This window comes from Notamacropus eugenii, chromosome 4 (genome assembly GCF_028372415.1).
Source record: "Notamacropus eugenii isolate mMacEug1 chromosome 4, mMacEug1.pri_v2, whole genome shotgun sequence".
Lineage (NCBI taxonomy): Eukaryota > Metazoa > Chordata > Mammalia > Diprotodontia > Macropodidae > Notamacropus > Notamacropus eugenii.
In genome coordinates, this window is record NC_092875.1 from 412,719,902 (window position 1) to 412,745,215 (window position 25,314).

The 25,314-nt window shown below is 35.0% G+C and overlaps 1 protein-coding gene across 2 annotated transcripts in view; it reads right to left on the bottom strand.

The window, feature by feature from the left end:
- Positions 1–25,314, bottom strand: part of PARP8 (poly(ADP-ribose) polymerase family member 8) — a 226,385-nt gene that overhangs the window by 46,327 nt on the left and 154,744 nt on the right. For both annotated transcript variants that reach the window (XM_072605665.1, XM_072605666.1), the window contains exons 9-15: positions 13,997–14,057; positions 13,393–13,483; positions 8,629–8,695; positions 4,980–5,105; positions 4,091–4,652; positions 1,982–2,035; positions 1,782–1,877 (exon numbers count right to left, since the gene is read on the bottom strand). In XM_072605665.1, coding sequence (XP_072461766.1) covers positions 1,782–1,877; positions 1,982–2,035; positions 4,091–4,652; positions 4,980–5,105; positions 8,629–8,695; positions 13,393–13,483; positions 13,997–14,057 — 1,057 coding nt within the window. The remainder of the gene's footprint in view (positions 1–1,781; positions 1,878–1,981; positions 2,036–4,090; positions 4,653–4,979; positions 5,106–8,628; positions 8,696–13,392; positions 13,484–13,996; positions 14,058–25,314) is intronic.

Sequence of the window (25,314 nt, forward strand, 5' to 3'; positions counted from 1 at the left end):
CTTTAAGAGATTAGTGTAGAGATGGAAATGGGACACTACCCAGGTTACAGGAGGATTGCTGAATGAATGACAAAGTGTGGCTGCAATGCCCTTGTATTTATAATGAAAGTTTAGAGCACTGGCCTTGATATGAGGGAGGAGGGAGGAGGTTGTTGGGGAGGTGGGGAGGTGGGGAGTGGAGAGATATGCCCTTCTTCAAGTATGAGGCATGAATAGTTGCTGTTAATAAATTCCTGTTTGTTGTGAAAGCCACACTAAATCAATATCCTTCCTCCATCCCAGAACCACAGGCACCTGGTTAACCTAAAAGGCTTAAAATTAGCAGTAACTTCATAGAAGAGACAGGATGAGAGCACAGAAACTAAAAAACAAAAAAAAAACAAAAAACCAGAGCCCTCAGATACAGATACTGTCTGAAGTGTTTGTGAAGAAAGCAAAAGATTTATTTCACATCAGAGATTTTAATCTCCATCCAGGGGATGAAATTTCATTTGCTTGTCAAGTAACAAACCTCAAAAAAATATACCACCAGTTTTTTTTAAAGAGGCCTCAAACTAATTTATCAATCTTGTCATCTTAGAGTGAAAATTAAAAAGCAGCAACTGAATGGTGCCAAACAGATAAAGCACCTATATCTCACATATTTTGATCCCAGAAGGTCACCTCTTTAAGGGAGTTCAATTCCATTTGTTATAGAACTTTTTTGTCACTTCTCTAGACAAATTACTCATTCCAGATCTAAAGTCAATTTTATAAAACTTTGGAAATCAGACTAGGTCCTTGCCCAACTTCTATTACCAAACAGTACAATAAATAACGCATGATCTAAGTAACAGTCCCAAAAATTAATACAAAGTGGTTGGGACACCATTGTCCAGACCAAGCTACACTTTGATCTCCAGGAAAAGAGACAGACAGACAAAACATCCATTTTTTGGATCCAGGAATTTTCTCTGGCTATTGCTCAAGCATAGAATGTTCTTTTTCCTCCTCATCTCTTCCTGGCTTCCTTTAAATGGTAACAAAAGTCATATACTCCAAAGTGGTTTTTCCAAATCACTCAATTCTACTGTCTTACTCAATAAATCATTTCCTATTTATATGCACATAACTGTGTATACACATTTTTGGTCGCCACGACCCCCAAACCCATTGGATTGTGAGCCCCTTGAGAGTACAGGCTGTTTTTTGCCATTTTTTGCATCCCCAGAGTCTAGTACAGTAAATGGCACTAAGTAAATGCTTATGGACTTACTGATCTGCTGAATAGTACTTACTGACATATTCATTTAATGAAAAGGATAAGCAAGCATAGGTATATGTAATATCAAAATACCACACATACACATTGGTATGTGCTAGAAAAAGAACACAGTAAAATTATTCCCCCAAATCCCAGTCAAAATGTGGCTTTCACATCTGAAAATATCCAGCATTGTTTATCTACTAAAATGCCAGCAATTTATCAGCATCCTCCTCCTTATCTTCAGGCTATACATCCCATACCTCTTTAGCTCTTCCTTTATTTCCTAAGTTTCAGTATTTGTGAGAAGTTACCATATGTTAGACCCAATACAAAAGCTTTCATTAGTATCTAATCTACTCTCTGATTGTTGGGTATTGACATGTAATTTTTTTAGGTCATTACTATTTTCTTTAGTACAGACAACATAAAACTGGGCATATATACTATTCATATAGAAGAAGAAATCATATTCTGTTTTAAACCTGTTTTCCTGTTTATTCAATAAAGACTAAAATTTCTGGAAGTGAAAACTTACCCTTAACATGGGGCCATTTTGAAATACATGGGGTTCATCACATACTACACAGTATTCATTTAATACAGGTATCCGCTGCTCTGCAAACTCAATTGTCTAAAGATAATAGAAAGGAAAAATAATAAGTTCTATTTACAAATGATTAAAGGGCAAGTAAGGAGCTCAACTATTTCAGTAATACATGGAATATTCTATCATACCTGAATAAGAAAACCTCGGTCTCGTACTGGAACAGATTTTGCATTATAATTTGGCTATAAAGAGAAAAGAGAAACAGCATCAATAAAAAACTGCAATTTTCTTGAAAACCATGAACCTGAAGATAGTTTTCTATATTTTCCTGAATTTGAGCTTTAAACCAAAAAGCACAAAAAGCAAGATTTTGATATTTCCTCATTCATTCTCCTGTTTCCCAATTCTTCATTTGCTCTCTGCCATCATTGTTCTCATTTACCAAATAAAAAGTTCAGTTTACTTAGTTTCTAAATACCTTCTAGGAGAAAGGCTAGCACAATGATTTGTCTCCCTTATTATGGTATCCCAATTCAACTTTTCCCTCTAGCTACATGATCATAAACAAACATCTTGCTCCACACTAAGTTTCTCACAGAAATCTACGAATCTGCATATAAAAAACAGATTGTGTAGATCCAAAGAAAGGCACTGCGGCTCAGTGAATATTGTCTTTCACACCCCCTTCCCTTCTGTGTGTCTAAAAATATATTACTTATAGACGAAAAAGGATTAGTGTTGACTATCTCCAAAATAACTGCCCATTTCAGCCCAAACACATTGTTATAAGATATATCTTTTAAGAACACTGGCATAAACTGTAAAATGGAAAGAAGGAATTTTTCATAAATAAACAACAATTAAACACTGATTTTGATTTTGAAGTTGGAAGTGTGTATAATTACATTTATAAAATTACTAAAAAACAAAGAGCTAATAACAAGTATCCTCTCTTTCTTATTAGGTACATATTCTGGCGTTTCTAGTTTCCAATATTACTTATAAAAGGGATTCACAGTATCTGAGAATGTCAGTGCTAAAAGAGATCAGTGATATAACAACTAGTATTAAACATCCTCATTTCATTACAAATGGACACCATTTTGTCTGTGACAGAGAAACGGTTTTTATTGTTTCAGTCTTGACTGACTCTTCATGATCCCATTCGGAGTTTTCTTGGCAAAGATACTGGAGTGGTTTACCATTTCCTTTTCCAGCTCATTTTTCAAATGAGGAAACTGAGGCAGAAAGGGTTAAGTGACTTGCCTAGGGTCACAGAGCTACTAAGTATCTGAGGCAAGAATTGAACTCAAAAAATGAATCACCCAGACTTCAAGCCTGACACTATATTGACTACGCTATCTAGCTGGCTCTTTATAAATACTACTGGCTAACTCTTTATGAACCACAAATACTAAAATTTTTCTCTGATTATCCGTTTTAGAAAAAACAAATTTAATCTGAAACTGGTATGTCTTAAATTTCATCCAGAAGGGTTTAAGTTACTTAACTCTTAAAGCGTTACCTTAAGTCCAAAGTAGCCTCATCATCAGGTAATTATTTCGTAACCTGGACCTGGAGCATAGCTTTACAAATGAAAATTTAAGTATTGCCTCCCTATACACAGCCTTTCACTTAATATTAAGTTTGCCAAGAAGTGACCTGGCTCTAAAATTTAACCATAAATCAAAAGTCATAAGAGAGAATTAAAGGTTAAATAAATATCTAAGTTATAACATTAAAATAATTTGCATTTTAAGAAGGGAAAGATTTCTTTTACCAAGACACATTACCACTATGAGTATTAATGCAGTTCCTTCTCACACATTTCTATGACAGATGCATTGTTTATAAAACAAATGAATAGCTGCCCTTTTCTGCTGGAAACTAAATCCAAAATATCTACCAGTGCTGTAGGCACCCCTACCCCAACCCCAACTCTATTGCCTGTAATTGCTAGACATGCTTTACCTGTTGAGCTGGGGGAGGAGCAGGGTGGTAGAAGAGAGACCTCAGAACAATGAGTTTATCAGTGTAGGAAGCTCTAGGTGATCAACTTACTCTACCAATGCCAAGATGTATTTTTTCCGTAACTTATTATTTTTAAAAGTTACCATGGGGCAGTAAGAATTTACATAACTTAATCCAAGTTTACCACTCAGTGTCAGAGGTGGGATAATGAACCTAAGTTTTGCTGACTCTGGGACTAGTGCTTTAGTCAGTGTGCCACAATACTTTTCACAAACCCCGGAGCTAGCATTTTATTTAATGGTCTAAAATGAAAAAGATTTACGCACAGCTGTCTGGGGCGATGAAGATGAAGATGGTGTTAAGATACCAATAAGCCCTGAGGTAAGGGAGAGTCTCCTGGCCTCTGCAACAGGTTCCTTGAAAAGCTCTGTTTTGGATGACTTGGGGGCACTGGGGTGAGCCTTGCTGAGCAATTTGTGGTTCTTCAGCCCATCTAGCTCTTCCATTCTCAGGTTACTGGAGTAAGACCTGCTTAGCAGTTTGTGGGGCTTCAAAGTACTGGTGTGCTCACATCGAGGGTCCCCAGAACAGGATCGAGTCAATAATTTATGTGGCTTTAGAGTGATGCACTCCTCCTGTTTGACAGCTGCAGCACAAGGACGGCTCAGCAGCTTGTGCGATTTAATAGTCACGGCCTGCTCAGCTCGGGGGTCGCTGGACAGGGAGCGGCCAAAGGTCCTGTGGGACTTGGTCCCACACACATCCTCAGTCTTGACTGTGCTGGAACAAGTCCTCCGCAGCAGCTTGTGAGTCTTGGAGATGCCATCTTGTTCTGGTTTCAGTTTGGATTTGTTTTTACCACAACCTGGGGGAGGATAACTTGGCGACCTTCAGGGGAAAAAAAGAATTTTTACTGGCTACGACTGACATAAAAACCATTCAGATGCTACTTGCATGTTGCATGCACACATTTTGAGAAGTGGTAATAAATTGTATCCACTACAAATCAGCTCTGAAAAAGATATTTTTAAAAGTTGGAGGTTATGGGAGTCAGTGGGATAGACTTGAAAGGGAAAGAGGAGATTCACTGCATAAAGTTAGTGACAGATATTAAAACAGAAGTGAACAACTTAAAAAGACTGCCATTACAAAGAGGAAAATGGTATTATTATAATCTTCGTAATTTAACAAGACAATGATAGGGTGGGTTGTTACCTGCGCAAGGTAGAAAATATGTGAAGAGGGGATTTCACTTTCTTCTCCGAGAGCTTCTTACTGTGTGTGCAGTTGGATTTTTCTTTGCTCTGTTTCCACTGTTGTGTAACATATGTCTGCATGATTCTGCCAATTGAAAGAAGCTCTGTCATCACAGTTCCAAGATAATTTAAGGTAAGATTTTATTTGGATAGAAAAGAAATGCATTGGTTGAAGGGCAATACAACCCTCAGAGCATTATTACTTATGAACCACACAGTGAATTTTTGAAGTCAGTTGTGTGGCAAAAGCTCTTGGTAGATATGGCTGTTAACAGCTAAGGAGGATGGATGGAAGGAAGGAAGGAAGGAAGGAAGGAAGGAAGGAAGGAAGGAAGAAAGGAAGGAAGGAAGTAGGGAGGGAGGGACAGAGGGAAGGAGGGAGGAAGGGAGGGAAGGAAGGAAAGAAGGAAGAGAGGGAAGAAGGAAAGAAGATAGAGAAGAAGGGAGGGAGAGAAAGAAAAAAGAAAAAAAGACTAAAGATAGGAAGTATCTAATGAATCAACTGTATAACGACCTTTCAGTACAGCCTTGAGGATCAACAGTAATTGTACAACTAGAAAGACATAATATTTTTAATAAATTTAATTAGTTCTAAAAAAAAACTAGAGAATATGATTTAGTGTGTCACTAATTTCTTTGTTTTATTGCCTAAGAAATGAATCAAATCCATTTCAATAATGAGATGAGAGTAAATGCCAAATTCTGTTATAGTCTTCATGAAAATTATTTTAGAATATTTGATATGAAAATAATATCATGTGAAGAGCTGGCCTTAAGCAATTCTGAAGCAGGCAGAATTTTCCTTTATTTTCCTTCTACCCACCAGCCAGAATTTATATCTTTTCTCACCTCAAGAATGAAAAGCTCCTTGTCTCCATATGGAGTCTTAATGGACTCCTCTCATTTCCGTGACTTTTTTAAACATCATTTTCCTAATCACCTTGCTTGTCTTGGGCTCCCCCCCTTTTCTTTGAGGGCTAAGTTACAAAACCTGTTAACTGACAAATGAATATAAACTGAAGTGTAAAGGAGTGATAACAACTTAATATGTTCCCCACTCCTAGGTAACATTTACATTTTAATAGAGGGCTGCAAAGCCTTTTTAACCCAAAACTGTGACTAATGGAAAAAAGATTCAGGCATCCTGGCAGGTAACTGAGGTAGACATGTTGAAAGGAAGAACATTTCAGCAACTTTTGAATCACACTATGTGGCTCCTTACTCCACCTATACAGAGGATCAATGCCAAAGACAAAGCATAAAATTATTAGATAATCTTCTATAGACTCCACATTCTAAAATGGTAGGCTTATAAAGAGGATATAACAATCACACAGTTGCAAAAAAAGAATGGATTCCTGAGTTTTCATGCTGCTCTAATCATTGATGTCCTGTATGATACATGAAAATTCAACTAACCTTTTATGCACTGCTATTTCCTCCTCTTTAATATTATGAAGATTAAGTGAAGAGAAAAAAATCATATAACTTAAGAACTGGAAGGACTTGAAAAGATGTCTAACATTCATTCTGCAAGTAAGGAAACTTCACCACAAAGTGGTGAGGGGAACTGTCCAGGGTCCCAGTAATTAGTGGCAAAGATCTCAGCACTTAGGACATCTGGATTCAGTGATTCTTCTTTCCATTTCACTATAAGATCTCAGAACCCTTTGGAACAATATGGGAATGTGAAGCAGTAAATATATAATAATATTTCTGCCATAAATAATTCAAAGAGAATGCTACCCAATCTTTTCTGGCATCAGCAAAATAGTCTATGTGTGAACAGCAAAAAGTCAATGATGGATTTCATTTTCAATTTCCTCTATGGAAAAAAAAAATAGTTCGACCATTTAGATGAGAATCGTTGCAAAACAGGACACATTTTTTTAAACATCTTAAACAGCAATTTATTTTTAATATGGCATATTTTAATGCATGGAACACTGGACTTGGAGTTAGAACAACCTGAGTTCAAATCCTGTCCCTTACTATTTAACTTTCCTGCATCTTTTTTTCATTTAATATATTTTGTCTTTTTCCAATTACATGAAATGATAGTTTTCAACACTCATTTTTACAGATCTTGAGTTCCAAATTCACATTTTTTTTTGGCTTTTGTAAACAATATATATAGGGGAAACTTCTGTGACTTCAATGATGACTCAAAGTCACTATTATTTATGTCTAATCTTGTACTATGTCAGATGTAAAACAATGTCCTTTGTATCTGAAGATTTATAGGGTTAACGGTATTTAAACTAAATAGCCAGTGGTTACTACACAATTATTTTTCTATAGCTTTTTTACATAGAATTTTTAATTTATTTCTTTGCTATCAAGCTGTCAAAAGTACCTTGATCTACCTACCTCTCTTACCACTCCTAAATGCGCTGGTGTTTGAAATAAACCTTGTTAGATGTGAGGGTACAAGGGTTCACAGACTCTCATTAAAATCTCTAGTACAAAAGGATAAGAATGACTTTAATAGCAATTTCTTAAATTCAGAAGGTTTTGCCTCCTCTCTTCCAAGGTGTCTGTTTTGCAGATGTCTAAAGATTCCAGCTGTTGAATTTCCCATTAATAAAGGAGTTATTTACAACACTGAGAATGATACATTAAATATGAATTGACAAGTAATGTGGCCCAAGGAGTAAGCCTCAGAATCAGTGAAAACTGGGTTCATGCTCTCTTACTGCATGCCATAAGTGTATGGTATCAAACTAAGTGAAACAGATCCCTGAAGACTGCACAATGACTTAGAAAACCACAAATTAACCTGATTTCTCTTATATGGTGTTTTTATTTATTTTGACATTTTCCAATTACATTTTAAACTGATTCAAGGAAGATGTCTGACATATCAGTCTTAGACAACTTGTTAAGATTACATATTACAGATAAGTTTGGGGCAATTTTTGTGCATTGTTTAAAGGAGCTTTCATATCAGGAATTCCCAACACTGATAAAAGCATAAGAGTAATAAGCCCATTGAATTAATGCATCAATTATCCTATGCTTGTATACCTTTATCAGTTGAGAACACATCATGATTAAATCAATCAAATCAGAGATTCATAAAACACTCGTATTTTATCAAACAAGCAGAGAATGTGGAATAAGTACGACAGGATCTCAAAAAAAAAATTCAGTGAACTGCAATGAAACCAGTAAGATTATTTTTGACTGAGGCACAAAGTACTCGTGAGTGAGGTTATGTAAAACTAGGTATCAGTTTGCAACCCAAGATATTCAAAGGAAAGGGGAACTGAAATAAAGCTGTTCTAATCAAGCCCTTGAAAAGGAGATTCTTAGAGATGGGAGGAAAGGTGTATTTATTATGTACATATGCATGTATGTGTGCATATGTACACATGCACAAACATTTATTGAAGGGCCATATTGTTCCATAAATGTGAAGTGATATGTTGACAAGTATAAGAGTGTTAGTGAGTATGTTTGTACACATATGTTCTTAAGGTTCTTATACAGTGATGACCTTATGACAGAATCTCCTATATTCAAGAAACACTCACTGGTTTCAAGAAAGAAAATGAGAATTAATAAAATCCTTTAGGATAAAAGTTTTGTTTCTCTTATAAACTTACTTTTTTAATTGATGTCCCAACCCAAATCTTTCTTTTGTGGAAATCTGAAATACATCCACAGTGGGCACTGAAAAAGAAAAAGACCAAAATCAAAATCTTTGTGATCTAAATTTTAGAGGCAAAACATAGACTTTATTCTATTCCATTTTAAATGACCATGTTCTAGTGTCCTGCAATCTGATCAGGACACAGAACTCATTATACAGAAATTATTCAGAATGGACAAAACACAGAAAGGACTTCTTAAGACTGGCCTAGAGCAGATAGGCCCCAAGGACAAACCCAGGTCCAAGTTAAAAGGTGGGCATTTGAGAATCTGATCCAAATGGAAATCATACAAGAATGAAATAAGAAGATAAAAGAGAAGACAGATCCAGGATTAAGATGGAGTTCTGAGGTTTATCCCCTTCAGACCCACATGCTCTTCAGCCACTACCATTTTATACTCCATGAGAACAGGGACAACGTAGTCTAGCAGGACACTCACTCTGAACACAGTCGCTACTTAATAATTGTACTGGCATGTCATTTGCTCTGCTGTGGTGCCAACAGCTCAAGCCAAGAGACATTCCCAAAAGGAATGTCAAATGACTTTTTTCTTTTTCTTTTTTATTGGGGGAGTAGGGAAGAGAGGGGAATGGAAAGGATCACATAGACTGGGTCTGGATCTTGGGGGCAGATATGTCAAAATATTATTTTCACTCTGATTCTTTTCCTGACTTGGGAGTTAATCAAGGTAAATATCCAAAATACAGCTTAGAATTAGTTTGTGTCCAGCTCTTCCCAACAGTGAGTGACTGGATCCTCAACTGATGTATAGGCAAACAGTGTGCCATGAGTACTGAGGGTCAGGACAGACTTCATTCTACCCTAAAAAAAAATGTATGACACATTCAAGACTTGGAGGAGTACATATACAAGGATAGAAACATAAAGTACACAAATAACCCCCTTAGATTCCTCAGGAATAGAACAGGACTTGGAAGTGGCTGTCAGGACAATAAGAAAACACAGGACATTTAAATTCGGAAAAAGGGATATTTCTTCTCCTTTTTAAAAAATCATCTGCTTATCTAAACTATCCATCCTGCCCTACCATTGAGCAAACACAAATAGAAAAATAAAGCACATGACATATATAGTTGCATACTCCAGGGGAAAAAACACAATTCTATATTGGTCATGTGTCAAAATGTCTTCTTTCTTTCTGCATTTTAAATGTAAGGCGAATAATGTCTTTCATTCACATTCTTTTAGACCAGTAGTTTATCATTACATTAATCAGAGTTTTAAAATTTTTTAAAGATGTCTACAATTTTATCATTGTAAAATTGCTGTAATTCTACTCAATTCACTCTGCTTTGATTCATAAAAGGTTTCTCAGTTTCCTTGAAAACTTTTATCATTTCATCATTTTCTATAGCACAATAATATTCTATTACATTCATATACTACAACTAATTTAGCCTCTACTCAATAGAAGCACACATCTGTTGTTTTAAATTTTTAGCTTCTTTGTACAAAGAGAATTACTAAAATATTTCTATATATATAAGAACTCCTCTTGTTTTGATTTCTTTGAAGGTATAACCTCACTAGTGATATAGCTAGGTCAAAAGATATGTACATTATAGTAAATTTGGGGATATAGTTCAAAATGTTTTCTGGAATGACTGAACCAAGAGACATCTCTAACAATAATACACTATTGTCCCAGTTTTCCCCACAGCCTAACACTTGTCATTTTCCTCTCCTCTTAACCAGTCTGAAAGCTAAAACCTCAATGTTGCTTTAATTTGCACTGATCTAATTATTAATGATTTAGAGTATTTTTTTCATGTGGTTGTTGACAGCTTGGATTACTTTCTTTGATGTCTCAGAGTCATATAAATTTGAATTTTTTTTTATATACCAAAGAAAAGAGACCTTTCTCTGAGAAAGTCAATGATATTTTCCCCAATCTAATTTTTATTGCATGAGATTTACAGCAGCAAAACTTTTTAATAATCAAATGGTCCATTTTAAGTGATCCTCTCCATTGCTTCTTTAGTCACAGAATCTTCTCTAATCTATAGATCCAGAAGATAAATTTTCCTCTAAACTTCTAATTTTGTTATGGTATCATCTTCTAGATCTAGATCAGGTAACCATTTAGAATTTCTCTTGGTTTATGGTGTAAAGGATAGGCCTTTACCCATTTTTCCCCCAGAAGGCTGACCAGTTTTCCCAAAAGATTTTCCTGAAAAGTTAGTCCTACCTCCAGTAGCTGAAATATTTAGGTTTATAAACATTATGCTACTCTATTTATATATGTTTACAGTATATTGAATTCACTCTCTCACCAAATTAAATTGATGTTCACTGCTCTGCATTAGAGTTTGAGATCTGGTCATAATAGCCACCCTCCCTTCTCACTTATTTCATTTTTACCCTTGAGATTCCTGAACTGTTCTTCATCCATATGAATTTCATTAAGTTTTTAGCTCTATAAAATATTTCTTCAGAAATTTAATTTAGAGAGAACTGTGTAAGTAAATTAATTAAATGTCATGTTTATTATACTGGTTTGATCTACCTAAAAGCAATTAATGTTTCTCCTATTAATTATTCAATTAACTTCAGTTGACTAATTGAGGTTTTTCCAAGTACATCATAAGATTTGCAAAATGTTCATTTTATTTCCTCTGCAGATGTTTATTTCCTCAATTTCTTCTCAATGTTTTATTACTCTATGTTTAAAGGGTAGTGATGATAATGGATATCCCTGCTTTACTCTTAATGATTTAGAACATTTTTTAATCTGTTATGGATAACGTCTGTTCTTGAATTTAGATACACATTACTTACTATGTGAAGGTAAGAAATTAAAATTAATTGATTTCTAGGTTTCTTAATAAAAACTGGAGTGGAATTTTGTCAAAAGTCTTTACTAAGAGCAGAGGTTCTTAAACTTTTATGTATGAACCCATCTGACTGATTACTGAGGGCTATAGAACCCTATTCATAACATGTTTTTTAAATGCATAAAACAGAAAATATAGAAATTATAATTATATTGAATAGTTAATGAAAATATAAAAAATAAAAAACCAAAATCCTAGATTCATGGCCCCACAATAAGACCTCCTATTCTAGAAGAAAAAAGACAGAGTGAATATGACTGAGAATGTTTCAAAGCATAGCAAGGTAGAGATGGAACTGTTCATCAGATAATATGTTGACGCCAGGAATAGGGACAACCTGAAAGCTGAATTTTCTGGGTGAATAAAACAAAATATGACTTTATACTGAAAGAACTAACCATATCAAATCAATAAATATTTATAGAATATGCAATACATATATGCTATTGTGCCTTGTTTAAGGGATGAGGAAGGACCCAATCCCAATCCTTAACCTTTAAGAAACAACAACAACAAAAAGTACGAAGAAAAGTTTCCTAAGTGACACCCATAAATCTATAGGATACATTACCCTAAGAAGGACACAGATTACAATTATAGATGAGCTCAAGAAGTCAGAAAAACTCATGGAAGAATCATACAATTTTAACATTAGAATAGGCCAGAAAGACTATCTAATCCAATACCTCTTTTTCCGGATCATGAAACTGAGACAAAAAGTAATTTCCCCAAAGTCCCATTGCAGTCAAGTTGTACTGATGCCCAAACAAGACTATGAAGAGTTACATCACAGATGGCAACTATGTCTCAAAGAAATCTCAGGTCCTAATGTTAGATGAAGATAATCCGTTGAGTTGGTATACATCTTTATAGTATTCTTGAGAAACTTTTCCCATGGGTTTTTAATTTTATAAAATATGTAGCAATCTCTCATTTAACCTAATTTTGCTTTGTTCAGTTATTTCAAAGAAAATCAGACTAATTCTTTATCACCATTTGCAAAATGATAGTTAACTGTATCAATCTAATACCTACGATTTATGAATTTATGAAGAGTATGTAGCACAAACATATAGCAGTATATGCCAAATAAAAATAATTTCCACATTACCCAAAGACTAACAGGGATTTTTTTTTAATGAAGAGATGAATAAGAGTTAATTTAAATATTCTTCAAATGCCCATTAATCTAAAAATGCTAATATAGTCAAAGCATTCATTTACTAACAATGCTTGTAGGAAACAGCGATTTTTACTTAAGCATATGGATAAACATTTTCAGTGACTGAAGAGTAAGGGGGGCAAAAGGTAGTTTGGAAGGCCTGTGATTTCTAGGCTTATAGATTTCATCCTAAAGGCAATAAAGAACCAAGGAAGATTTCTGGGAGAAAACATGCCATAGGATAGCAGGATTTAGAACTCCTCCATTTATTAAAATATATATATATATATCAGATTATGACCAGGTAATTATTGAGCAAGTCACTACTTCCTATCTGATAAATTCCAGGGGTGCTCTATCACTTCTAGGATCAAATATTAAATCTGTCCTTCACTTAAGGGCCCCTCCAACCTTTCCAGTATTTTGGAATACCTTACTCTACAATCCCACCTTTTACAGGAAGCCTTTCCACCCTTAACTGAGGCTTCTCAAAATCCAGACCATCAAGTAAACCAACATCTGACTCCAATGACCCTAGGGTACATTACGTTTCTGCCTTTAGGCATTATAACATTTATCAACAACTTTACTGAGGTGGTTACCCAGCACTTGGGGACTGAATCAGAGGAGGATTCCCTTGTCCCATAAACTATTTATTTACACTTCAGAAAAGGAAATAGACAAAGAATGAAGACCAACCTGGGCCATTTAAATACTGTGTAAGTGAACAATGCAGTCGGACTATTATAGGCTCTGTTCGAATCACATCCCAAGCCACAGCAATCTCTTCCTAAAACAAGATACAGAAAAAAAAAAATTAGCAACTTTCTGATTGAGTCTTTGAATATTGTGTTTTTCCCTTTCAAACACAACTGTATTCTATACACTAAGAGGTATAAAAATCACAACACCCCACAAATAACATTAAAGCCTATTATGTTGTCAAGGAAAAAACAAACTACGCTTCATCTTTGCTTTTTCATTTACATAATAAAACAGCAAAAACCTAAGGTATACAGAAATGGCCACTACTCCTATAAATTCCAAAACCTATTCAAAGATACCACAGCAAAAAAGTATAGATTTTCATTACTCTAACCAGTCACCTTAACAAGGAAAGATAAAGCAAATGCCACATAATCTATGTAATGGAGTAAAGTATATATTTTAAAAATCTTAAAATAAAACATAATATATGAGGAAGGAATGTAAGTGAACAGTGTAAACCACCTAAAACCAAAGCTCCAAAAAAAGTGACAAATAAGGTACTTTAAAGTTTCTCAAATCTATTACAGATACTTACATCAAGAAAGCTAACATCAATATGTAGATCAATATCTACATCATCAATGGCTCCATATTCCCTGGAAACAGAGATAAACATAAATTGCACAACCATCCCCAAAATTTCAATCTTCTTGGGTAGTTAAAACTAGAAATATTACTTCCAAAGTGTATATGAGGTCTCCCCTCCATAAGACCTGAAGCTCTAATCTTTCTCTTGGTATCCCTGAATTTCAAATATTCAGTTTTTTCTTCTAAACTTTACAAACTCAAGCTATTTTTTTCTAATGAAGACTCTGTGTGAGTGAACACTGTAAACTCCAAAGATAGGGAAGAAGTATGCTGTTGTAATACTAATAACAATATTTTATACTAGCAAACTAGACCACCCAAAGGAGTAGATAAGATGCTTTAGAACAAAAACCCTCCCATTTCATAAGCATCTCCAGAGGTATGCTGTCCATCAGTAATTCACTTAAAGTTGGAAAAAGGTGGGAAAAGGACAAATATTCACTGTAGGAGGTAAGCTTCACTAGAAATTTCTTTGATTAGATAATCAGAACTGTAATAAAAATTAGAATTGTAAAAATAATAATCGTCAACATTTATATAAACTTACTATGCATTAGATAGCATGCTTAGAACATCACAATTTTTATCTTATTTGACCATCACAACAATCCTGGAAGGTAGGTACTATTATCCCATTTTACAAATGAGGAAACTGAAGCAGTCTGAGGTTAAGTGAAATAACCTCAGCTAGTGAGTGTCTAAGATCAGATTTAAACTCAGGTTTTCCCTGAGCTCTATCTACTGTTCCATCTGTCTGTGCCAACCAGAGAGCCATAAGAAATGGAAATTCTGACTGATGATAGTAGAAAGAGAGCATTGTAGAATGAGGACACACCTCCCAGTTAGTAGGGTACTTTGGAATGTCACAGGGAAGGAAATTTTAGGTGGTGTGTGAGGGCACAGACGGTCTAGAGATCAGTAAAGTACAGAGAGAAAAAAGGAAAGAGAACAAGAAATGATGTGGAAGACCAACAAGGCCAAAAGTAGCTTATACCAAAATTACCACTAAAAAAAAAATGTGCCAATGGAAGTCAAAGCCAGAGTTAAGATTCAGTACAAATTGGGAAGGTAATTTACTTCAAATTCTCCTAATTCAGCAAAATACAATAACAAACTTTACCCTCTTTAGTTTTCCCTTTCCTAGTAAGCGTAAGACATACAGGAAAGATACAGATGAGATATTTTCATCTTTGTCTTCCTTTAACAGCAGCAAGCTACAGTACACTATGAAACTTCTCTACCACAGATCCATTAAAATACAATACATCAGAATGGCAAGAGCACTTGAATCCAACATGTGTTGTTCTGTTTTGTGTGAAATGGTAATATAAATTGGTAAGCGAAAATTTTTTCCCTATTCTAAAGTTGTAAAGAATGCCATGTGTCCGGTGAATTAGCAGGAAAACTCAGCATACAAAACCATTTAAAACAAGGTTAAATGGACCGAATATTCTATGTCTGCATTTCAATTTCATTTAACATTTATTAACTGTCTACAATAGGTATCATATAGTGCTCAGTCAATCAAGAGAATAAGGTAAGAAATATATACACAGATATTTATATACAATATAACTTAAGAGAGAGAATAAAGAAAAAGAATGGATAAGAGAAAGAGAGGCTTTGTGTAGATGACTCCTGAGGCTCAAAGGAAACTGAGGATTCTAAGAAGTAAATGTAATATGGGAGAGATTCCAGGTATGTGAGTTCCATGGGGCAGAGGATGAACTGATGACTTCAGAGAACAAGTCTTAGGTTACTTTGGTTGGAACAGAAAGCATATGAAAGAAGGTAATATATAATGTTTGGAAAGATAGATATGAGCCAAACTTCAAAAGGCTTTAAATATAATTTAGCCTATAGACAATGAGAGACAGAAGATTTTGGAGCAGGGGTACAATACAGTAAAATCTGTGCACTGGAAAAGTTGATCTACAAATGAATTGGCTTATTGTTACAATGGTTGTTTCTAGGATTTTTTTTTTTACTATGAAATTTACAATGCAGTCAACAACAAAATCAGATCTTTCTTGTACCCAAATACAGCCACAGATATTTACAAACTGTCATTGTGGCATATGATTTAAAGGAATCAATATTAAAATCTAATGATTTCATGTACTAAAAATTACAATTCTCACAGATCATTTCTTAGGGGACTAAAAGATGGTTGAAGGTTAAACATAACCATAATTTGGGTGTTCTGTTTAACATGTAAAAGATCAAAATAATAATAAAAACTAGTATTTATTTAGTATCTCATGTCCCAGGCGCTATACAATGTGCTGTATAAAAATTAGTTCATTTGAGCCTCACTACAACAATGGAAAATAGGTGTTATGATTAGACCCCATTTGACAACTGAAGAAAGTGAGCAGGCAGGATTTGTGACTTGCCCAAGGTCACACATCTGGTAGATATTTGAGTTCATATCTGAACTCAGGTCTTCCCGTCTCCAGTTTTAATACTCAATTCACTGAGCCACTCAGCTGTGAGATCACATGACTGGACACGGAAGAGATTCCTAGAGATGGAAATGACTTGATTGAGTCTTCCTAGGACAGCTCAATTCAGAAGGTCAAGAGGGAAACTTGCTTAATGTTACATAGGTGGAAAGAGATACAAGCAGGACTTGAACCTAACACACCAATGTGATTCAAAATCCATTTCACTTCTTTCCTACCATATTAACGCAGCATGTCTGGATAGATTAATATTAATTTCAGAATTAAAATAATTTTCTTTGATTATCCTAAGTCCCCTAACTGATAATAACTTTAATTCTTGGACTACATAAAAGGCCTTCTTTTTAGAACTTCCGAATTCAACTAACATTAATACTTAATATTATACAATATCTGTTGGATTCTTATTTACCTACTCTATACCTTTTTAACACCATGAAGACTATCACAAATACCAAAAACCTTTGTCTCCATGGATTTACCTGTTTGTTCATTTATTTACTTATTTATTTTGGTGTGTGCTTACACGTACATATCATCTAGCCCAACAGACTGCCATCTTTTAGAGGAAAGCAGCCAATTCTCTTTTATTTCTGCATGTGTAGCAAAGAACACAATAGCAGGAGTTTATGAAATACTTATTGATTGATAGATAGTGGTTAGGTTCAAAGAGTGTTTGTGTTTTACTTAATAAGCAAAACTATGCCTGATGAGACTGCTCTGGCAGACTTTCCAAAGTATAGGATATTAACTGCATCATCAACCCAATTTCAGAGTTTCTGTCATGTCTGTAGGGTATTTTCACTTAAACTCAAGTTCAAATTTACTTATGACACGTATAGCCTGTGATCTGAGACAAAGCAGTTCAACTCAGTTATACATCTATGATGCAATGATCCGTTAACTTCATACTGCCATCTTGGAATTTAGCTATTCTGTATACATTTTCATTTTGTGGGAAGGTGTCAATATCTAACATGAGAAATGCTTCAATGCAGTTTTACTGAAGTCTGAGCTTCTATACTGGTAAACAAATTAATATCTTATTTTTCAATTTGGATAAACTTAAAATTGTACAAATTGGTTTGTATTACCAAGAAATTTCTGAATTTTAGTACTACCTCTAAATAAGATTTAATAACTGTGAGGGCAAGAAAGTAGGATCTTTTGCTGTTTTTGTTTATGCCAAAAAGTATAAAGTCTCTGAATAATCTGATTAAAGAGGATCTTTCCCACCCACAGTTGGGTCTGAGAGATTTGTTTTGAATTACTCTGAGGTGAGGCTTTACTTTGGGGCTTACTGAGTGGAAGTGTTTATTTGGCCAGAGAGAGACTCTGAAAGCCACTAAGGAACCCTCTCCCTCTTTTGAAAATCCAGATGTCTGTGCTTCCCTCTCTGGTAACTATGGTCGGACAGTTGGACCTGTTTGTTGTTTTGTGACATATGTACCATAAGGTCAGTTAGAGGAAGCCATGTCTGTTGATCTTTGATTGAAGTTCAGAGTATTGACTTCCTTGAACAAGGTGAAGGATATATATGCTTGATTAAAGGAATGATATATGTGCTTGATTAAAGTGATTGTTAAACCCTCAAAAGTTGCCTTTCCTTTTACGAATGCAGATCTAAGAACCTGTGATAGCAGCCCCCCCTACCCCGTGTATGTTGGGGTGCTAACAGATACAATAACATAACTAAGAAATATTCCGGCAGAGATGGCAAGATTGACTTTGGCTAGTTACATTAGTCAATTCTCAGGGAATAAATCTAAATTGACCCCTGATTCTGATTAGAAATGATAAACCCTTAATTCAAATCAAATTTCTTGGTATCTAAAGGAACACTGAAACACTAAAAAAAATTCCATCCCCACCCTCCAACCTACCCACCTCCAACACCAATGGACCATAGGAACATAGACCTACAGATCAAAAGGACTTCAAAAGCCATCTAGTTCAAGACCTAAATGAAGAAATGACAGCCCATGGACTTTAATATTTATTTAAATAAATATAAGAGTTATACTTGCATATTTTTTTCACTATTTATTAATAAAGACCTAAGAATATACCATTTGTAATTACTTTAGAGTTTTATTCTTTCAAATGGTGTTTTTGGTATTTCCTAAAATAAAGTTGACAAAGAATAACTGAAATTGCAATTTTTAAAAAAGATAAGAACAAAAATAATATTATCCAGGTTTAGCACATGAACATTTTGTTATCTGACTGAGACTACTGTGGCAGAGAATAATTAAATGAAAGATGAATTGGAGCACTGACACATGTACCTAAAAGCAGATAAACATTCTTCCATACTGTACGTAAAGAGGATTTTGTTATCGTTTTAGCATCAGTTTCTCAGGATCCATGCCCATGGGAATGTCTAGTTTCCAGGTCTCTGATAGTAACTCCTAGAATAGTTTCAAGGACCCCAGATAGTAATTCCTATTATCATAAGTGATGGGCAGTCCAACTGAGGCTGTGCCATGAGATAAGGGGTGACATAATATAATATTTCACTATGCTTGCATAAAATGATGATATTGCTAAACGTGTGAGCTTAATGTTGGCAAGATGCCTTCTTTGTCTGATTATCCTATAAAGCAGCTGAGCATCGATCAATGAGGGGGAAAACCACAAGGAACCCATAGGTGAATCTGTGTGTGCCTCAACCAGCCTCTACTGAGGCTTGAGGGGATTTAGGGGAGTGCACAAGTGTGCCTGTCTCAGTGTAGGGGTAGTATATTGTAGGCATCCCACATATTTTTAACTAGAAGGAATGAAAGATTAATAGAATCTGAATGTGTGATCCACTTCCAATTCCTCCCATGACCCAAAGACCATGGAGCTTGGGAATTCAAGGACCTCCTGTTTTACTTTATTGTCCCTATCACACTTAGATATTTCATGCTAACATTGTACCTGCCTCAAAATGCTCAACAAATAAAAACCCTCTCTGATTATTTTCCTCTATAATAAACCTCTTTTAAATGTCCACAACTTGCTGGACTAAGGTGCCTGCCTAATTAAATGCTGTTAGATATATCTAACTAGGGGCCACCAAAAAAAAAATCACAAAAAATTGCTACAATTATGTTATATATTTCTTTTAACAGTTTTAACATGATGAAATAAAACTACTTTCACCCTCAGAATCCTTCTTTGATTGCTAATGACTCCTTCAACTGATTTGGGTAAATCCCTTGTGTATTTCCCACTCATGCTTTCTAGGATTCTGGGGAGATGAACCCTCAAGGGTCTGCACTCAAACTGAAATGTTCTACTATCTTTTAATGTTTTTCTGAATAAAGAAAGGAGGCAAGCAGAAAAGAAGCTGAAGCTGGAATTAAACTTATGGACAAAAAATTCTGGAGACCAGAGTTGGCATTCTTTAGCTATTTTTATGTCATGGACCCTTTTGGCTATCTGTTGAATTTTATGAATGCATAGAATAAAATCTATAGAATAATAAAGGAAAAGAAATATATTGAAGTAGCCATCAAAATATGTTTGTACACATACACACAAAAACTTATGTTCATAGCTCCAAGGTTAAGAACCCTTGACCTAGACGGTGAAATAATTTCCCAGGGCATAATAAAGAGAGGGAGGGGAGATCTTATCCTTTAGAATGGAACACTCACTCTCAGATTAGTTCTGAACAAAAGGAAAAATAATAATAGATGGAGGGATAAAAACAACGCACAGGAAATAGTCCAATTTAATTGTAATAGAGAATACACAAATGAGTGTAAAAGTTAAAGATTACAATGATAGCTTTGGTCTATGTGGCAAATATTTACAAATATTATTTCATTTTATGCTAATGACAATTTTGGAGAAGTATTACTATTATGCCCATTTTATAATTGAAGCAACAGAGGTAGACAGATAGTAAGTGTCTGAGATGGGATTTGGACACAGGTCTTCCTGTCTCCAGGTCCAACTGTCAATCCACTGAGTCACCTGCCATATTTTAAGATGGGATTGGAACAACAGATTATGGGTAAACTATAAGCCAAGAATTTCCCATTTATTTGATGGTAAATCGTAAGCAAATAAAGGATTTTCCGCAGAACTGTGATTCTATGAGTATCACACACAGATGATTTATAGTAGGAGTACCACAGGTAGAAGCATATAGAAACTGTCATAAATACATTGAGAAGATTGAGAGAAGACCAAGAAGGAACATTCTTTCTTCCCAACACATAAAAGATTCAACTGACCCCATACTGCACATAAGGAAGAAACATCGGAAGAAACATCAATAAGTGAATACTCATGTACTTTCTCTTCAAATCAATTTGCCAACCATGGAAACTCCTAACAGAGAAACACTTTTCATTCAGACTTTTCAATAAATAAATTTTAAATGCTATGTTAAATATTTTCTTCTTCATTAAAAGTTTAATTTATCTTTCTAACCTCCTATTTATTTCCTGTACAACTCAAGGGAATAAGTAGATAGAAGTGTTCTATTGCAGGATAGGGTAGAATGCCTGCAGAATTGTAAAGAGGCAAAGACCTTACAAGGTCTGCAATTAACTAGATTCTGCAGGTGTAGATCTGTAAATAGTTACATCATTTTTGTTTTTATGCAACACTTGAAAGAATTCACAAATAGCATTGTATATATGCAAAACTATTTCCATTGTGAATAACATTTTCATAGAATGCCAGTAATTTCACGTTCATGCTGAGATGTTACAAAGCGTGATTACAGTTTGCCCAGATGGAGTCTTTGCAGGCATCAGCTTTGGCGCTGTAGCCTCACAACATGGAGAGAGTGCATAGCAACTGGGAGAATTAAATCAACTGCCTGAATTATGAATGCACCTTGAATAGTCAGGAGAGACAACTGATTGTACTCTACAAAACATACAGGCTTATAATAACTCAAAATAATTGCTTACATAACCCTGACCAAATCAATGTTTAAAAAAAAGAAAACAAAAGATAAGCTAACTAAATATTGTATGCTTTATCACACTGGAACCAAGAGCTCAGACAACTGCCTTCAGAAATTTTAAAAACTGTTCCACATCCACGATCTGCACTGCAGGACTTAAAATTGGACAATAGTCCTATTTCTTTTACTGAATCAAAGCAGTGTACTAGAAAGAGTCCTGAATTTAAAATCAGAGGCCTTATGTTTGAATCAGTCATTCATCATGGGACCTTGAGAAATTGTTTAACCTTCGTACAAGTCTCTAAGTTCTAACTATAACTATATATATAACCACAACTCTATATAACTATAACTATTAAATAAGTAGGCATATCTAGATGCCTCCAAAAGCACCTCTGTGACATTAATATATGGATGTATAAAGTAAATTGTGTTGTTTTTTTCCTTCTTGAAACTTGGGCACAAAATGCTTTCGGTAAACAAGTATTTACTAATGGTCGGCTAGAATTGCATGAATTCTCACTCAAAAGAAGAATGACTCACCATTACTTGTTCAATTGTAAGCTTTACATTTTGCTTTTAATTTCCTTAAAGTGGGTGACATCCTACCTGACATTTTGAAAATTAATTTTCTCTGCCATTTAAAGATGAAATACACCAGGCTTTAGGGCTTGGTGAACAGTTTTTTTTTCCCCCCTAAACTAACTAATCCTTAGATTCTTCTCCCCTCCCACATTTCGTTGAAGATAAAGCATGCCACAAACAAGGATATCAGATGACAAACTGCTCTGATTATGCAGTTACTTCCACATCAACAGGTCATAAATGTTTAGAGAGTCAGGAAGAACTCTATGTTCTCTCACAGCTCAAGCTCAGCAGTCTGGGTGTGCTTGCTAAATATCTGTTTTGGTACCCAGTCGGAGAGAAATTTTCATGGTGGGTCCAAGGATTATGCAAATTCAGCAAGCAGGAAGAAAGCTTGGCCGACAAGACAAATTTTAGAAACTGTATCTAAAGATGCTATAAATTCTTCTTAATAATGAAAGAATTCTGTGTTTGCTTTCATTTTTTAATGAGGCTAGACAATGTAGCAATTTGTTTTGCTTGGCTATATATACTGGTAAAGAATTTTGTTTTTCCTGTTTCCCCAATGTGGACAGGAGGGAATGCGACCTGAAATTCAAACAAAAATGATTTTTTTTTCCTCAATGATAAAGAAAGCCCACGTGGCTGAATTGGCAAATAGGAAAAACTGTTTGGCATCCTGGTGCTACTGTTAAAAAAATCAGGTAGTACAACAGGAATACAACTTAAGGAGAGCCATCAGTGTGGCAGTGAATATCACTATGACACTTATGCCTACCTCAGCAGCTCTTACCTCCTCTTGAAAAGAAGGAAGAAAAGAACAGACTGTTTTCAAACATAAGTAGTGAGTTTGGGGACCTGGTCTTAGATTCTAGGTAATTCTTCAGGTCTATCCAACACTCTAAAGAAAATAGACAGTTATTTCTTTATTCATAGACTCGTCGCAGATTTCCCCTTCCTGTGGCTCATGAGTACTTAGATCTGCCCCCATGGCAAAGGGAAGAGAAACATGGTGATAGAAATATACGTAGAATTTTGAAATGGAAATGGATCAGACGATTTGTAGTTGGCAAGAAACTTCAGAGGTGAGAATCAATTTTACCCCTTCCTCAAAAACATTTTATTGACTACATTTTTAATTGCATTGTGGTAAGCAAAGTATACGATTAAAATTTCTGCTAATCAGGATATAAAGTTTTCAATATCCTAATACAAGGTCAATGTTGGTAAAGCTGTTGGGAGGATGAAAAATTTAATAACTATTTTCTTTTCTCATTCCGTTACCTGTTTTATCATCTTTAACTTTTCTAAAATCCCACTCATATCCTTAACTTCACCTTACTTTTTTTTCTATTACATTTTTCTAGGGATTCCTTAAAGTCCCCTGTTATTATAGTTTTATTGTGGATTTCTCCTTGGAATTCAACTACATTTATCCTTTAAATGCTATGCAGTTCAGTGCACACATATTTAAATGTTGATACTGATGCACTTATAGTACTTTTAAGCGTAATGAAGGTTCCCTGTTAATCTCTTAATTGTATTTGCTTTCCACATTTTCTAAAATGACAATCACTTCTCCTTCTCTTTAAGTTTACCTAAAACTATAATGTATTATTTTGTTCTAGCTCCTAATTTAAACTGTGTATCTTGATGTTTCAAATGTGTTTACTGTAAATAGTACATTATTAATTCTTAACCCATTTTAAATTTTTCTCTATTATAAGTAGGCTCGTCCCATTCGCCTTTATGATTATAATTATTCATTGTGTATTTGCCTCCATCCTATCCTCCACTGCTTTTACCCTCTCTGCTCATGCATTCATTTTTTTACAAAGAAGATGATGAAGTATGCTGAAAACAACTGAGACATAATTAAGGAAATCTGTTTCTATTCCATTTCAGTCTTCTCCTACCCTGAACGTTAGATCTGATCACAGGATTTTATTTCCTTTCTGTTTCCCTCAGTGTTCGGCTCTCAGACTTCAGGATATATTTTGCTTATAATTTATTACTCACCAATTTTGCCCTCATTTTTAAGTTCTTCATTGCTCAGCTACCTTTATCATCTATTTCCTCACTAAGTTTCTTGTATAGAACAGACCAAACTGTGATGTATTTGTTCAATCTCCCTTTGATTCAAATAATGTGAAGTTCTTGCAATCCCACTACACCCACCTCTTCAATCTGTATCTCTCTACTCTTCATCTCATTTGCCACTATTATATGAGACAGTAAGTTGCATAAATTAGTAATAACTAGCATTTATGTGGCATTTCAATCCTGTAGGTACTATTATTATTCCCATTAAACAGATGAGGAACTGAGGTAGATAAAGGTAAAATGGATACAGCTCTGGATCTGGACACAAAAGGAAATGAAGTCAAATGCAGCCTCAGAAACTTACTGTTTCTGTGTTCAAGTCACTTAAGTTATGTCTGCCTCAGTATCCCCACCTAAAAACTGAGGATAATAATAGCACCTAACTCATAAGGTTTGGGGGAGGATGCTATGGTATTAGTAAAGCAATCTTAAAGCACTTGTATAAATGCATGAAAAATGACAGCTCACAGATCAACAAATAGGAGTTTCCACAACTTTAATGCACCTCCTTCTTCAGAAGCCAACCATTTTTTTTTAACTTCTTTCCATATTTCTGGGGAGGGCAACACAATGCTTCTAGTTACCCATGTTTATAACCCCAAAGTCATCCTCAGTTCATTTGCTCTGTCTTTCTGACCCTCTATATCCAATGAGTTGCCAAGTCTCATTGATTTTACCTACATGACATCTCTTGCATGTCTGCTCCCTACTTATATGTTTACCATGCTAGCTCAAATGCTCCTCACCATTCTCCTGCTCCTCAATGGATTTCCCTTTCTCAAATATTTTCCCTACCTACTCTGTCCTCTCCACAGATGTAAAAATCATTGTACAGCACCAATCTGACTTATTACCTCTTAAAAGATAAATGCCTTTCTTTGGCATTTTTGTCACAAACAGTCTAGTTTCAGACAACCTTTCCAGACCAGACACAACTGGTCTGCTTGAAGTTCTTCAGGTCTGATATTCCATCCCCTGTGGCTATGCCTCTATAGATTCCCCCATGCCTTTAATTTTTTCCTTATATATCTTTACCTCTTACAATCCTAATTTTCTTAAATGCCCAGCTCTATCTCTATTTTCTAGGGAAGACTTTCCTCATCAGTCTTGTTGGGAATATTTCTTCCAAATTACCTTATATTATATTATTTTGCATAATTAAGTTACCTCATACCTTCTTAGATGTTTGCATGGCAACTC